Below are 16,972 nucleotides of genomic sequence, written 5' to 3'. Positions count from 1 at the left end.
TGGGATCGACGGTGCAACAGTGCCACCTGCCGACGCACAGAAAGGCTGTAGCTTGTTGGGAAAAGGCCCCTGGAATTTTCCACTCCCTGGCTTCTGTCTCACCAGGACTTGCCTAGTTAAATCCCACTTGCTGTTCAGCAGCCCCGCATTGAAAGCCGGCGTGGCCAGGCCAGGCCTGCTCACTGACTGAGAACGGGGTTCCCAATAAGTCTCTGGTTCCCCTTCCACAATGCCATGGACTCCCCTCAGGTGCCCGTAGCCTGTCGCAGTCACGCAGCATGACGCGGAAGACAGGTTACATTGCAACACGACACTTCACTAAACCCTGTAAATGTAAATCGCCACTCATGGAGCTTTGAGCTGCCGATACGGCGCTTTTCAACGCTAAAACTTCTGTTGCTCAGGGCGGTGTTTTTTCACATCCCTGAATGACTAAAGTTTTAGCGCTGAAAGTGGCAGTGTAGACTCCCTGCCCACCCGCTCTGCGACTCCCTGCCCATCCCAGCCAGTTGTCAATGCCCAGGCATGAGGCGTGTGTTCTTTGCACGGCAGCCCTACGTACTGAGGCAGGGATAACAGCCCTGTGTCCAGGTTTTCTGGGTTAAGTTTTAGCTTCTTGTCCGTGCATGGCTGTAGGAAGCTTGTAGTTTTCTGCTATGGTCTCATTGAGCTCGTGGGTCCTTGCTCCCTTCACCTACAGTGAGAATATTGTCTGCAATTATTTTCACTGCAGGCAGCCCTGCCGGCACCTGGGTGAGTCTTCTCTGGAACAGCTCTGGTGCCGGGCTTATGCCACCTGCATGGGCAGCTATCGGTAGTAACCAAATGGTGTTGTAAAGCTTGTCAGCATGCTGGCCTCTTTACCAGGCTGATGTGCCAACCCCCCATGCCTCACAGCACAGACCGGAACAATTCTGGCTTTGGTGAGTTCTGGCATGAGGTCAGTTGTGGGCAGTGGATAGTGGCATTTAGTCAATGCCTGGTTCAGTGGCTTGGGTGTATGCAGATGCATAATTTCCCTGATGGCGTCTTTACCTCCACCATGTTGCTTACCCAGGCTGCAGTGGTGCTAGGACACCTCTGCTCTGCAGCCTTTCAAGCTCCTTGTACTGGATAACATAGGGCCAAGGATGTTTCCCTCCTGGTAAGCACACAGGTTCCCCAGTCGGGTCTATTTCCATTTGCAGCTTTCCTTCAAGGCACCTCTCGCCTTTGAAAACCTCCCCATATGCTTTTACAATTGTCTCCATTGTTCAGGAGATGCCTCCTTTTGACTTTTACACTGCAGCTATATAATTCTGACAGCGCATCCTGAACAAAGCCACCGCTCCTGTGGCTGGATTCCCCACGAGGGTCTGTGGTGCTTGCCATCTGTGACCCAGAAACCTCTTGGAGCCACCTGGCCGAGAGCACAGGGAATGCATAGGGTTTGACAGGGTGTGATGGAGTAGGGGCTGTCTATGTGGGGAGTGGGAGAGCAGGGGAGGACTTTAGGGGATGGACGATACCAGAGCCTGTAATCTGAGTAAGGGAGGGGAAAGGTCAACACCTTTGCCCGGGAAGGGGACAAAGGAAGGGAGTGGCAGGAGGGAAGCAGTTGGAGTTTGGGCTTGGGGCTGGATGGGCGGAATTCAGGGTATCCTAGCTAGGATCCAAGCACCCTGAAAGCCCAGAAGGACTCGGTGGAGGGGTCCTGACTGGGCCTGCAAGCTCTGCTGTAACCTGTGTTCCTGTTGTCCAATAAACCTTCTGTTTTACTGGCTGGCTAAGAGTCACTGTGGGTCCCAGGAAGAGGGGTGCAGGGCCGGACTCCCCCACACTCCGTGACACAGGGATCCCCTCGGTCAGATCCAGTTCACCAAAGAGAGGAATGTGAGGTCTCCACCAGCAGCCAGTAGCCCACTGCTCATCAGAATCATTGCAAAAAGCTCTGCACTGCAAATTATATTCTCAAGGTCCTGGGAGGGAAGTCGCCAGGAGGTGACAGCCTTGGCCATGTTCCTTACAGGCAGCGGGCAACAGACGCTTACCTCTCAGTCTGGCCATGAGCCTGCTGTGTATTGTGTGCCTGCCAAGGGACGCCTGTTTGCTCACTGAGACAGATACCGGGGATACTACAAGAGAGAAAATCGACAGGAACCAGGAGGGGTGGGGTGTCCTGCTTGTGACTGAGATCAAAGGCTTAGTCTGAGATGGAAAGAAACAAGCAGGATCCTTCACCAAGGGGGCAAGCTGCCAGCGTGTTGTCTCATGAAAGAGGGGTCATATCAATGTATCTCAGTGCGATGCCTGCAAAGGCCAGGGCTTCAGGGGGCGTAGTCGGAGTTCCCTGGATCACGCCTCCAGCCGCTGCCCTGCACAGAACTCATAGCTCAGCCCTGCCACCGCGGTTCCCTAGCAAAGCGAGAGGCTGCGCGCAGGTCGAGGTGGCCAGGTGGAGCTTCAGTAAACCCCACACACTGCTCTGCCCACATGGGCGAGCCGCTTCCAGCCCAATTCCCCCATTCCACTGGCGTCCTGCCATCACAGACCCTCTGGGGAACATGGGCCCTCTGACTCCAGTTCCACTCATCCTGCTACGCAGGGGGTTAGCAGGTGGGAAATACGTGTCGTTCTGCTCATCGGAGGATGTAACAATGATTAGCACCAGAGCCCTAAAGCACCTTCCATCCCAGCATACATCAGACATCCCTGTGCGGAGCATGCAGGCTGCACTTTAACCCTTCATTCAGGAGCACCTGCCCTAGCAGCCATGCCTTCATGCCGCAGACCTAGCCCACCATCGTCAGATTGCAGGCGTTAGCACGAGTCTGCCGCTGACTCGTGCTTCTCTTCACCCTCTATTTCATAAGAATATCAGAGCGGCCGGACTGGGTCAGACCAAAGGTCCATCTAGCCCAGTATCCTGCCTGCCAACCGTGGCCAATGCCAAGTACCTCAGAGGGAATGAACAGAACCCCTGTCGCCCACTCCCAGCAGCCTAAGGCTACAGGAGAATCTCAGCTTCCATTTACAACAACCAGCTAGGTTCTAGCACCCATGGCTGTAGAGAAAAGCTAGGAAACATGGTCCCAGAGCAGCCCGAAGGCTGAGAGGCCCAACATCAAAGGAACAGAACCCATGCCATGTTTTTTGTTTTGTTTTCTTTTAAATCTCATGATTTTAAAGCCAATCTCGTGGTTTTGGGGGTCTCACTCCTGGCTTTTAACGCTGGTGGTTAGCAATGCTGCTGAAGAGATGCCTCAGTCCTTTGGGGTCTCTCCATGCAGGGGGAATTTCACCCTGCATAGGGGAACCTTCCATTCATTACATCTCTGCGGGATGCAGCGGTGCCCGCAGGCTTGCCCAGCCACCACTAGGACAGACGCGGCATCCCATTGGGCTGCTTGGGGAATCGAGGCTGGTGACGCTGCACTGCCTGCCAGGCCCTGAGGGGTAGGGCCCCGCCTCCTGAGGAGACGCTTGGGGAGCCGGAATGAGGTCACTGGGTGGGGCTGGGCACAAGGCATTTAAATTCCTGCTGGGGCCTAAGGAGGAACTTCACAAACATCTGATTCTGAAATAGTTCTGCTCCCCAGCCCCCGTCCCCTCGCTCCCCTGACTGAGGCTGTTTCTGGGTCCAGCTAACAGCCCAGCTGGCCGCTGAGACAGTGCAGACCAGGGCTGTGAAGTGACAAAGGCTGGGCAGCAGAAGCAGATGAGCATGTCACAAAGAAAGAGCCTGTCTCCCTGCAGCTTCCCTGAGTCACAAAATACAGAAGGAAGGAAATAACCTAGGAACTGGGAGGCCACAGGGCCTCTCACCAGATTGTCTGTCCCGGGCTCCAGTCAGCGCTGCACACCACTGCAAAAGGGATGTGCACCTGAGATCAGAGGCAGTCCCACGACCCCGCTCGCTGCCTGGCCCTACAAACATGCAGCCTGTTCTCTGAGGCTATGTCCAGGCAATGGCCGCGCTGGTGAGTCAGGATACGTCACCATCGCCAGCAGCTCGAGTACTGGGAGCATGGTCTGGGTCACTGGCTGAGAACCAGGAGTGGGGGCAAGCCAGGACCCTGTACGTCAGTGCCCAGAGCGATGGGAGAGATGGCAGCTGCAGGGGAGGTTTCCCAGGCGGACATGCAGGGTCAGTGAGGCCCAAGCCAGGAAATCACAGGGAGGCCAGCTGAGCTGAGCTCTTTAATACACAAGCCATGTGCGGGGCGCGATCAGGCCCATGGGCAACTGGGGGTGGATGTCAGATGGGGACCGGATTGGAGGATCCTGTCCCATACCCCCACAGGCCCTGCTGTCAGGCTCTCGGTTCTTCCCAGTCTCTCTCTCTGGTCGGCCCTGTGGAAGAAGGGGCAGTCAGTCAGGCCAGGGGCTGATCCTGAGGCTGGGGGCAGGGAGGGAGGTGACAGGAGCAAGGACCTGCAATCCTGGACTGCCTCATGCGCAGGGCTGGGCACAGAGATCCCGGCACACAGGGGGGCCCTCGGTGTCAGGTGCAGGCAGAGCGGTTCTGCCTGGGGGGAGTTGGGGACACAGCTGATGCGGCTGCACCCGGCCCTTCCAGGGCAGTCGCCCTCCTTGCAGCAGGGCTGAGTGCACGGGGCTGGGTGACCTTGGGAGCCACCACTGGGCAAACTCCATGGCACACAGCAGCCCCAGGGAGGAGGCAGGAGACCCAGCTGGCCGGTATCATCCCTGAGCAGTGTCTCCCCATCTCCATGCCAGCCTCCCACAGCCCTTCGCCTCATCCCGAGAGAGCTGGGAGCACTGTGGGGGGAGAGGGCAATCTGCAGTCCCAGCTTCCACGCAGACTCCAGGCCTGGGGGGAGCTGGGTCACTCGGAGCAGGTCTGTGACTACAGTGACCTTTTCAAAATGTAAAAACAAAACACAGGCAGGGACCCCAGACCCTCTGTGACCACGTCCCCTGAACTGCCTCTTCCCCCAGGTCCCGCACTCTGGCCAGGCCAGAAGCCGGAGCCAAGCCAGGGGAAGAGCTGCCCAGGGAGCCTGGGCTGCTGCGGGGAGACCCAGACCCTCCACCTGTCCTGGGCGGGGGCCGAGGTGCCTGACAGCAGCTCCCGGATGGTTTTTCTGCCCCCTGGAGTAGGGTGACCAGGGCAGCCTGAGAGCCTGGGACTCCCCCCAGCAGCCTGGGCTCCCCTTACCATGGCCTGGCTTCGACTTTTGGCCTGGCCAGGGGGTGGGGTCTCATAGTGAAGGGGAGCTAAGGCCCACCTCAGCTCCCCCAGCCAGGAAGAGGCTGGCACCACCCTGCGTGTCAGGCAGGCTGTCCTGGAGTCATTCCCCAGGAATGAGACGTGAAATGTACATTTTAGGACATTTATGCCCAAATCAGGACAGGTGGTCACCCCTTCTGTGATGCTGGGGCCCTGGCCCTGCCTGCGTGACCCGATTCCTCCCAGCGCTCAGAGATTGGAGCAGGGAGCCCTTGTGCCTGGTGATCAGAACGGCCCCGTGCAGCGGGAGGCAAGACTCGCTCTGCAGAGCCCCCGCACTACGCTGAACCTCGCCTGCTGTGGGGGTTTGGCAAGTCCAGCCACACCCAACACTGCAGCACTTTTCTGCTTCAGGGCAGTCGGCATCGCTGAAGCAGAGCAGAGCACAGATCCCCATGGTGTCTGGGGGGAACATGCGGCAGAACCCGGGTTTCTCTGGAAGACAGAACGGTCCCATGGCAGTGAGACACCTGGCTGATAACAAAGCCCAACAGCTCCATGAGGGGCTGAGCGGGGTCCTCAGAGAAATGCACCAGCCCTGGAGACAGCAGTGAGAGATTAGATATCAGATGGAAAACTGCCCCCAGGCCTGCGCTCAAGGCACCCCTGGCTCCTGCCCTTGAGCCAGGGGTCCCCGTCCAGTCCCCGTCTCACCAAGAGCTCAGCGCAGGGAGGGGCGGCCTTCCAGCAGAGAAGCCTCCACTTCCAGCTTCAGCCACGCTCTCCAGGGCCGAGCCCCACCCAGCTCTAGGGGCTAGGGGAGGAATTCTGTCCCAGGGGTTCCAGTGAGGGAGGCTGGATAAACACAGCACTAAGGGCTGCAAAGGGAGGGGCCGAGGGGCAGGACCCCCCGCAGGAGCAAACATCTCTGTAGTTCTCTGTGAATCCTGCACAGAGCTCGTGTCTCACATGCTGGGCTGATGGGAGATCCTGTCTGTGCCGCGCCCAGCACCTTTGGGGGCCATAACACTAACAGCGTTTCCAACGTGTGCAGAGTGGCGAGCGGGAGGGCCAAGGGCTCGTCACAGCTACGCTCTCATCCCTGCAAAGAGGCACCTCCTGGGTAGCCGTTTATTCCGTTTAACAACAGGAGAAGGGAAGCAGTTGCTTCAGCAGATGAACGCCCAACGTCCTCAGGAAGGGGCCAGTCAGTTCCTGTCCCAACGTGAAATGTAGCAACAGGATAGCAGCTGAGCAATGTGGCAACCACCTGCTCAGGTCAGAGCTTTATACCCCTCCTTCCCCCCGACCCTAACAAAGCCAGGGTGGGGTGACACTGGCAATCCCGAGTCCCCGAGTCTCAATGGAACAGTGACAGACACAGAGCTGGAATCAGTCTGGCTCACCTGTGTGTTAGTAGTGTTAACAGAGGGGGTGGGATGATAGGAATCTGTTTAGTGTTTATTGAATGCTGGTGTGTTGCCACCTGCATTCATCTCACTTACAGTGTTTGTGTCCCATAGTGTAGGGTAATATTTGAGCAGTCATATGGTGAGTCCATGTGACTGTGTAACTTGCCAGAGGGGAGAAAGCCATGAATTAGTGTGAATGGCTGATCTCCTGCAGAAGCTGTTATGTCCTGCCAACGGGAACGGGCCATTGACATCAGACGGACTATTGTGGGGCATTAAAGAGGACAAACGATGTTTGTTGTTTTGCCTTCCCTGCCCCAGTGAGGATGAGTCGTGCTAGTGGATTCCTCCCATCACTGAATTTGCAGCTGAGATCACAAGGATGGATGGGGATAGAACCCCCAAACAGAAGGAACTGATGCTCATTAGGCTGCTTGGACTCTGGGGTGGGCAAGTTTCTAGACATAAGCAAGAGATTCAAAGCTGCTCAGGCAGGGTTAGTCCTGAAGGGCATATAACTCTTACTCATGATAGAAGCCTCTATTTCCTTGTGAAAGTTGAGATAGTGACTCATTTGTGTTTCTATGTTTACCTGCACTAACCTTGTAAATAACTCTCTGGTTTCCTTTTCCCAGTTAATAAATCTTTAGATAGTTATTATAGGACTGGCTAGAAGCCTTCTCTCTGGTGTGAGATCTGAGGTGCGATTGACCTAGGTAAGTGACTGGCCCTTTGGGGCTGGGAGTCAGCTGAATATTGCTCTGATAAGGAACCAGGTATCACAAAGGTGCACTCACCTGGGGGGGCGAGACAGACCGGCGTACCCAAGGGGCCTGTCTGGGACACCCCTGGTTAGGCTGTTATGGTGCCTGAGGAGTTCACACTTAATAACTGGTTGGTGATACCAAGGTAGAGAACTCACAGCCGTTTCTGTCAGTGAAACTCATGTGGCTCAGGGGTGTGTTTCTTCACACTTCTGAATAACATACATTATACTGGCAAAAGTGGTAGTGTAGACACAGCCTCCTGGCTCCTCCACAGGGCCGGAGACATTTGGCTCCAGTGCTCAATTGTTCCCACTGCCCTGGCAGCCACCATAAAGGAACTCGTCATACGTCTTGGCGATTGAGTCATAGTAGCTGTGACTGCAGGCTGAACGTGGGCCGGGCTGCACAGGGAGCCTGCAGGTCTCTTTAGCTACAGAGTCTGGAGAGACGGTTCGGAGAAAAGGGAGAACTCTCCGAAGGCTCTCAGCCTCCACGTTCAAATCTAACTGGGACCCAGTCTCCAGCTGGGGTGGGAGATGGGGCTAAAGGGGACCTGGTCACAAGGGCAGGAGAGCCGTGTGTATATCCGAACCTCATGAAAACCCGTTTCTTAAGGTTAGGCAGACAAAACATATGTGCAACTGCAAACCCCGTTTGCTAACAGTTACAGACTGTGTATGCAAACTCTCAATCCACACGTGCATATGACTGCTCACGGCCATTTCATGCAGGGCTCCCTCACGGTACAGCCAGGGCTGTTTGTTTATGAATACTTATAGCACAGATTCACATGCTGAATATTTTTTTAACTGATTTTCGTGATGGTCTCCCCTGCCCTGCCCTCCTGAAGCAGCAGGACTAGAATCCAGCCCCCAGAACGAGCAAGCTATTTTTATTTAGTCCCGTTTCCCACCCTGGACTCCTGGGGACCAGTCCCGCCGGCAGTTGTGTTAATTCTCAGGCTGTCCCAGCTCGCTGAGCTGCCCAGCCCAGGTGAGCAGGTTCACGTGCTTGGTCCCCTTACCGCGTTTCCTGCAGGCCCGCTGGCACTCCGGGAGTGTTCTAAAGTTGTTCCCGTTGCCCTGGCAGCCGCCGTAGATGAAGCTTTCGCACGTCCTGGAGGCCGGGTTGTAGAAGAAGCGAGGGATCAGTGCTTCACAAGGGCCTGTCTTTGGCGGGAGTCGGCAAATGTCACCTGGAGAGAGGCAAAGATCTGCAAGAGAGCTCAGGCTAGTGAACCCAGACTGGAGGGGAAGTGGGGATGTGTCTGGCCCACAGGATGCCTGGCAAGTGCTGTGGGCCTGAGGGCTTCTCATGCCCCTCTCTTTGCTGCTAGTACCTGTTACAGGGGCCAGACAGCCAAGGCCACAGCCAGTAAAGCAGCATTTCTTCCTGTTGGGACAGTCCCTGTCATCTCTGCACTTATTCTCACATGGAGCGAACGTCCGCAGCACTCTCCTCTTGGGGCAGGTGCCGGCTTTGGCTGGAAAAGGGAAACAAGAACAGCTCATGTCTCTGCGGGGAACAAACTCCAAACCCACAGGCCTGCACCACGGACCTGAGCCAGGCCCAACATCGGACCGCCTCTCCAGGACCGGTCTTTGCTGCTTCCGCCCAGACCCTCCCATCCCATGCTCAGCCACAGGCCCATGGGCCCTACACCCTCTCCACTCAGTCCCCTGCCTGTCCCAGCTCTGTCACTTAGACCCCCTTCCTCCCTGGCCCATTCTCAGACCCAGCCCCAGATGCGTAGCAATTCGAATTACACAGAATATCCTGGGGGCTCATCTAATAGGCAGGACCAAGTACCCCTCCCTTTGACACCCCCACTCCCAGGTGCGGCGTTACCTGGCACTGCCCGTGCGCACTGCACACGGCATCCCAGGCTGCAGCACTTGCTGACAGCTCCACATTCCCTGTCATTGCTGCATTCCACAATGCAGATTGTCATTATGTCGGGGTCGATCTTCGGGCAGTACCCTGGGTTTACTGGGGAACAGAACAGCGAGAGAGCAGGCTCAGCATTGTCTGGACTAGTGACAATGGAAACTGCAGCCTGTGCTCCTGCAACCCTGAGCAGGCTGATCCCCCACCCACCCAGATCACTGGCTTTGCACACACAGCCCTGTTCAGTGCTAGCTAATGTCTCTGCCTGTAGGGCTCCGGGGAAGCCTGGAAATGCAGGACTGGGAGGGATCTGAGAGGTTCGGGTCAAACTCAGGGTGGAAATGGGCAGCTGCCCCTGGACTAGGCAGGAAGCAGCAGACATGGTCAATTTATCCCCGTAACACCTGAGCGCGACTGTTGTAATCAGGACACCCCGAGATTCCACCCCCGCATCAGGAACCTCGTACTCCGTGTCACTCCCGCACACAAGGGAGGCCCAGCTCGGCCTGAGTTCTGACCAGCTGTCGGCTGGATGGGGGCCAGGCCCATGCCCGTTGGGGTGGGGTTGGGCCCTGGAAGCAGGATTCATGGGGCTATCATGGCTGCAGATGTCCAGACTTTCTCAGGGGGCTGTGGCCACCTTGTTACATTAAAATAAGGAGCCCAAAGGGTGGGTGTGGCCACGGGATCCCCAGCCCTTGGCTCTAGGCTCCCAGCAGCAATGTGGGGCTGGGGTGGAGACAGGGATAGATTTATTTTTTGTGGGCCCCAGGGGGCAATGGGACATGGCACCGGGACGGGGGGCAGTGTTGGTCCCCAGAGCAAGGGCCCAGCCAGGGGCAATGGGGCACGGTGTGGCAGGAGCAGCCCCGCTCTGCCCAGCCCAGTGCAGGGCATGTTTACAAACTGGCCAGATGCACAGTGGCGCACCTGGCCTTGTGCTGCCAGCATGCCCCTTCCCCTGGGGGGCGGGCCTATGTCATGCCACACATCCTCCCTCACCCAACACTGGAACACTCCCCCCCCATTCCCTATGACCAGAGGGCCCCCCCTAGATCCACTATGCCCAGCACCTCCCCAGACCCTGCCATAAATGCACAGCGCCCTGCACACCACCACCTCTGCCGACAGCCCCACCACAACTGCCCAGCACCCCACACAGAACTCACACTAGTGCCCCAACACACACATCTCCCCCACCTCAAGCCCAGTACCCCCCCAGGTCTCCCAGATACCCTCTCCCCCATGCCCTGCCTCCTGACTGCACTCACAGGCCCTGCTGGGAGGTGACTGTGTCTGCCGGGCTGAGCCAGCAGCACAGCCAGGGCTGGTCCCAGGGCAGGAAATTGCTCCAGCCCCTCGAAAGTGGCGCAATCAGCCAGGCTCCCTCAGGACCCACCTGCCTGGAGGGGCCCAGCCAAGCCCCCCACACTGTCTCCCCCATACACACACTTGGCTGAGACTGGCCAGGCTTCTGCATCAGTCCCAGGCACTCAGCTCCAGGGAGCCCCACAGGTGGTGGGAAGCAGAGACTGCCCAGAGCCAGAGATGCATTGGGGTCTGGCAAGGAGACAGAGAGAAACTGGCAGGTGGGGGCAGAGAGGAGCCCTTGGCTGGTGGGATCTCAGGGTACCGTGCAAGCAGAGCATGGGCCTGGCTCCACGGTGCCACCGGCGCCATTGTAAACCCAGCACTGGGTGGAGAAGGAGAACCCCTCACCTCCTGTGGGGAGTCTGCACTCCCTCCCGCAGCCGTTACTGCAGCAGCGCTCAGATCCGGGGCAGTCAGCGTCCGTGGAGCAGAAGTTATTGCAGTTCGCAGCCCCCGCATTGATGGGAGCGGGGCACTTGCCTGTTTTCACTGGAAACAAATGGGAAGAGAACCAGGGTTACAGAGCATGGGGCAGAGCAGGGCTGGCCCCAAGCGTCGAAAAGAAAAAAGCCACGATCGCGATTGGTGGCAGCTCCACTGCGCCACTTTCTTCTTCGGCGGCACTTCGGCGGCAGGTCCTTCCCCCCGAACTGCAGCCGACGTGCCGCCCCTTCCCCTTGGCCGCCCCAAGCCCCTGCTTGCTGAGCTGGTGCCTGGGGCCGGCCCTGGGGCAGACACACCGGCCAGGCCAGGGAAAGTGAAGCAGCCTGAGGCAAGGGGGTCATGTCTAGACAATGGACTCTCCTTCCCTGTACCCCCTCCCCCAGAGATGAAGGAATTGAACTGCTCAGCCCCCAGGGGTGACCTCCTCCACTCCCCAAAGAGCCCTGCAAAACTTCCAGTTTCAGGGCCTGTTTCCAACTGTGTGTCACTGGAGACACAGGCCTCAGGGAGGGGGCTGGTGGGAGGATCCAATGGCATGCTTTGAGATGGGCCCAGGAATTAACAATGAACCCCAGCCTGTGCCAGGCCCACCTGGGGGGGCACACGGCAAGCCCCCACCACAGCAGGGCCCTTACATGACAGAAACGAGTGTAAAGTCAGAGCAAACAAGACAAGGGAACCTAAACAGAGAGAAGGCTCCTCTCCAGGGTGAATCCTCTTTGCTGTGCTCTCTACCCCACTCCCCAGCAGGGTCTGTTGTAATTCCACACAGGGCCGTCCTTAGGATTTATGGGGCCCTAGGCAGTATTATTAAACTGGTGCCCCTGTGCCGGATGGCAGCCCAAGCTCACAGCCTGGTGGGGGAGGGGGAGGAGGGACTTGACAGCAAAGGATAATGAGATGCCCAGCCTGCCTCATGGTGGCGGAGAGTCACAGTTCCCCGCAGAGACTTCCATGCACTCTCCCTCATGCAGAATGGACATGAAGAAAGTACCTAATTAAAAGCACTAAAATTTGGGAATAAAAAATGTCAGTCACAGGTTTTTTGATATGCCTTAAAGTTTGTCAGAGATTTATTTGCAAAAACTTCATAGTAAGGGTGAGTCAGCTGTCCTACTGAATACAACATTACATATAATGGAATATATGATGCAGCTCTTCTCTGTTTTACATTTTCTTCATCAGTATTTCTAAGTTGAATTTATATTTTAAATGTACTCAAATCTTAAACCAGCATTCCAGATTACTACATATTTAACTCACTGAAACAAAGACATTCTTTTAAATTAATCAGAGAGGTTTAGTGTGTTCATAACAATGTTCATTGCTTTTAGAAAAAGGGAACAGTAATTTACTTTGTGTGATCTCCATAACAAGAGACATGGTTATGAAATTTCACCAACTTTAAAAAAATATGTTTCCAAAGATTTTAGGTATAACAAGGATTTTGTCTTACTAAGGTACTGATTTTACTGGAGGGTTCTTTTAAAACTAGTTTGTCGGATAGTCAGAAGTAAAGAAAGGGAACTCTTTGTCCAGCTATCTGGAAGGGAAGGACTGTTGTCCCTTTAAGGGCTCTCTTCAGTGGGGAGTGGAGGGAGAGGTGGTGAAGGGATGGACAGAAAGGACAGGAAGACTTGGAAGCACTTTTTTTTTTAACTATAGTAATTAAAATGTGTATTTTAGATAAGGAAGGTCTTTTGAAGGATTTATTTAAAAAACTATGTGTGAAGATCCACACATTTAAGGCTAAAGATGATTGTGCATCTAAAACTCTATGCAAGCATTTTTTAGAAATGTGATTTTATAATCTTCACCAGCTCACTAATTAAATATTTTTAAAGCAAATTTTAAACTAAGGTCCTGTAGACTGACATGTTCTGTGTAAATATTACATTAATGCACAACTGTTTTTGTCAGTAAAGTCAGAAACTGACAGTATAAAAACTTATTTGGGCATAAGCTTTCGTGGACATCTGATGAAATGGGTTCTAGTCCACAAAAGCTTATGCCCAAATAATTTGTTAGTCTTTGAGGTGACACAAGGACTCGTCCTTGTTTTTGCTGATACAGACTAACAGGACTACCACTCTGAAACCTGTCAGTATATACCTTGGGATTGGCAAATGCCTGTTAAATGGCTTTATTACCTCTTGAATGTCTCTTTAACAGTTTCAATGTTGTGCTAATAGGTCTGGCAGGCTGGAGGTTTTTTCACTCTTAACTACTGGATTCCCTCCCAAGGAAGACTCACCAGGCTAGAGCAGCCATCTGTGGGAGCCTGCAGGAAGGGTCAGAACAGGGATAGGAAAACAAGAGGGTGGACACTAAGACCCAGTGGTGCCCCAAATTTTCAGGTGCCCTACGCAGCTGCCTATGTTGCCTATGCCTAAGGACGGCCCTGATTCCACAGATCGGCTGGGGCAATTCCACTGGAATCGCCACTGGGCAGCAGTTTCTATTCGGTATATGTTCCCGTGGGTGTGCAAAGACCCTGGCTTATGACACAGCATCGTATAACACAGGTCAAGCCCCGCATCCCGCCCAACAGCTCAGTGATGGGGGGTTGGCACCAAGGGCACCCAGAGGTGCCATCCCCTCCTTCTGCCTTTGTTCTGCAAAGGCAGAACCGGCCCAGAGGTCTGGCTCTCGGGCTTTGACATGTCACAGGTACAGAGAGAGCTGGGAGAGCTTCCTGCCGGCAGCAGGGCGGGGAGGCAGCTCCGGGACTTAGGCTCTGGCTACACGAGAGAGCTCACAGCTGTCGCAATAGAGCTGCACACTGTAGAGTCTCTGGTGAAGCCCTTTTAGGCTGACGGGAGTTGCTCTCCCACCCTAACGAGCGGCAGTAGCTATGTCAGTGGGAGAAGCTCCCCATCGGCTGTCCACAGCATTGCTTAGGTCAGTGTAACTTATCTCGCTCGGGGGCGGCTTAGTCACACCCCTGAACGATGTCAGCTCTACTGGATAAGTGGTGGTGTAGACTCGTGGGTCTCAACCAGGAGTCCGTGAACCCCTGGGGTACGCAGAGCTCTTCCAGGGGTACATCACCTCAGCGAGAGATTTGCCTAGGTTTACAACAGGCTCCATACACAGCACTAGCGAAGTCAGAACAAACTAAAATTTCAGAGCGACAATGACCTGTTTGTGCAGCTCTATCGCCATACACTGAAATGTAAGCACAAGATTCACAGTCCAGTTGACTTACTTTGTAACTGTCTGGTCCCAGTGAGAAACTCAGCCATTGTTCAGTGCCAGTGGCTGTGACCCATTTGTATTTCTATGTCTGGTTTTGCAAGCGAGGCGTTTTTAAGTGAGGGGAAACTTGGGGAATGCAAGAGAGATCAGCCCCCTGAAAGGGCTACAGGCGCCCAAAAGGGCGGAGAGGCCATGGTGTAGACATAGGCTTAGTATCAGTCTGTGTTACTCACACCCTGCCACGGGCATATGCAGCTCTGGGCAATGACTGAGCTGCACCAAACAACGGCTGGCGCCTGCCCTGAGCCATTTCCGCACCACCAGGTACACGTGTTGACAGCAGAGCGCTGTGCTGCACAGGACAAGCTGGAGCCGAGCAACGAGTGAAAAGTGACTTCACCAACACGTGTTCACTAGTATTTGTCCTTGAAGCGTTGTGGCAGCTGCTGGGCATCAGGAAAATGTTAGTGATTCTCATACATTTCACACGCTTCAGCACCAGTGATGGTGCGTCTGATGCTCCACCCCAGACTGGGCAAGACTTGACAGTCCTCATTCCCTGCTTCCAAACGCTTCAAGCATTAGCTCAGGGGCAGAAACAACATGATGTGACTTAGGGAGCCAGTCACACGAGAAGAAAAACGACCAGGGCCATTTAAAGGAGACAGTTCACAACCACCCCAGCGTCCCTCCCCATCGGTTTCTCCCACTATCGGGTGAATCCATCGAATGACAAACAAACATGCTCTTGGAGCCTTGATAATGAGTCAGCATGGCTCAGCTGGCAACAAACAAGACAAGCACCAGACAGCCTGAGGGCTCCAGGGCAAAGAGGCCCCGGGGAAGCTGCGTGCAGGGAGGGAGTGTTTATGGAGTTTTGGCAGTGGGGAGGGAAGGTGCTGGGTGCATGGGGCCAAGAGGCTGCTTGGGGTATAGGAGATGGCAAAGGAGCCCAAGGCAGGTTTCAGGGAGAGGCGCGGGCAGAGGAGGGGATGAGGGAAAGGCTGGATTAAAACTGAACGAGGAACCAGAGCAGAGCTGTCCAAATGGCATGGGGGCAGGGGCTGAGCAGCAGAGGAGAAAAATCCTGGGGGGATCATTTTGGTGGGGCAGGGAGGGGAGGCTGTGGCAGCACAGGGACCGACAGAACAGCCAATCTCCCAGCTGGGGCCGGGGTAGTCCCTGCAGCACAGCGGGCAGGACAGCAATTGCCAGGGCCCAGGCTGCTGTCTGGGCAGCCGGGAGAGATGAGCAGTCGACCGACCCCCAGCCTCGTCTCAGCCATAGGCTTGGTGAGTGTCTTGCCCTTCGCTCCCCTGTGGGAGCCCCTGCTCCTGGGCGATCTCACGGGTCCTGGCAGGAGTTCAGCTCACCCCCTGCGGGGTCTGTCCAGACTCCAGCTACAGTTCACTGGTCTGCAGCCCCTGGAGCCGCTCCCCAGGTCCTGCCACAGGTCACTGGCGAGAAGCAGCCCTCCAGGGCCCCTTGGTATCAACCTGGCAGTGCCAGTCAGTGCCAACCAGTATGTATGCGGGGAGAGGGGGCCTGGCCACTGTCTCAGGCTGGGCTCCCCTCCTGCCCGAGCTCACTCGCAGCCCCCAGCAGCCTCCCCGCTCCCAAGGAAATATCTCCCCCTTTCCTGTGACCACTGGCACCATTTGAGGCTCCCCGCTGCAGGGGCAGCATGTTCTGCAGGTGGCTGAACTAGGGCTGCCTGAGTGCAGGAAAGCGCCTGCCTTTGGACCTGGCGGGGATGGGGGTCCTATCGCCGGGGAGCCAGCCTACAGGTGAATTAGAGAAAGACCCGGTAGGATGGGAGGGAAGAGAGCTCACACTGAGCTAAGCATGGCAGGGAGACACCCAAGGGCACATCCCATAGCCAGGCTGCGACCCAGCCCAGAGGGAGATGGGTCCAAGGGGGGGTGTCAGAGCCATGGGCATGGGGGGCTCACCAGGGAGAGCCTAGAGGGTAGAATGGCTCCAGGAGCAGCCAGAGGACTGGGGAGAGCCAGGGGGGCTCAGAGTCCCGGAGCGGGAGGGGAAGAGCGAAAGGCCGGGGACAGAGGAAAGAAGCCTCACTGGGGTGAAATGGGGGACGCCCGGGGACAGCCCCACGCCCAGGGGGCAAGAGACACTGGGGCTGGCGGCAGGGCCAAGGACGCTGCAAGGGGCTGTGTTATGTGGGGGATACGGGGTAGGAGCCGCTGAGAGCGAACGGGGCTGAGGGCAGGCTCAGGGCAGGGGCAGGCAGGAGGGAAGCACTGGCTGCCGGGCTGGGTTGGGAGCCAGGGGCAGGGAGCCCTTACCTTGACGGAGCTGCCCAGAGGCAGGCAGCAGGTCAGCCCAGAGGGCGAGGAGCCCCAGGAAGAGGAGGAGGCCTGATTTCATGGTGCTGATGGGCCAGGATGTCCAGCGCTGAGCTGCACAAGCTTATATACCATCATGCCAGCCCGGCACTGCCGTCACTGGCGGGGACATTGCACAAGAGAGCACCCCCAATGTCTGCCCCTCCCAAAGGGAACAGGGAAGCAGCAGGGCCCTGCAAGAGTTGGGAAACGTCCCTGGGTGAGGAAGGTGGAAATGTAATAACAGGCTGCAGAGGTGACTTCATGTTTCCAGGAGGCTCCACGCCCGACTTGGGGCACCGGGACAAACAGCTGAGCCCAGAGGCCACTGATCACTGGGCCTCCCTGGAGCGAACCTCTCGTGAAGCCCACCCA

General features: G+C 56.1%; 1 protein-coding gene across 3 annotated transcripts; it reads right to left on the bottom strand.

Moving 5' to 3' along the window:
- Positions 1-4,166: 4,166 nt before the first annotated feature.
- LOC115634885 (WAP four-disulfide core domain protein 3-like) lies at positions 4,167-16,738 on the bottom strand. 3 transcript variants are annotated; one of them, XM_030532867.1, is made up of 7 exons: positions 16,559-16,738; positions 10,959-11,099; positions 9,201-9,341; positions 8,692-8,835; positions 8,377-8,565; positions 5,528-5,668; positions 4,167-4,332 (listed from the first exon to the last, which is right to left on the bottom strand). In XM_030532867.1, the coding sequence occupies exons 1-7, from the start codon at positions 16,638-16,640 to the stop codon at positions 4,292-4,294; spliced, it is 879 nt and encodes a 292-aa protein (XP_030388727.1). In that variant the 5' UTR covers positions 16,641-16,738; the 3' UTR covers positions 4,167-4,291. The 3 variants fall into 3 exon arrangements, with proteins under 3 accessions (XP_030388727.1, XP_030388728.1, XP_030388729.1); XM_030532868.1 differs by having other exon boundaries at positions 8,377-8,547; positions 16,559-16,735; XM_030532869.1 differs by lacking the exon at positions 5,528-5,668 and having other exon boundaries at positions 16,559-16,734.
- Positions 16,739-16,972: the final 234 nt, after the last annotated feature.

The sequence above is a fragment of the Gopherus evgoodei genome, chromosome 14, assembly GCF_007399415.2.
Source record: "Gopherus evgoodei ecotype Sinaloan lineage chromosome 14, rGopEvg1_v1.p, whole genome shotgun sequence".
Lineage (NCBI taxonomy): Eukaryota > Metazoa > Chordata > Testudines > Testudinidae > Gopherus > Gopherus evgoodei.
The sequence above is the reverse complement of the archived record's forward strand: the minus strand, read 5'-3'. Positions and strand labels throughout refer to the sequence as shown.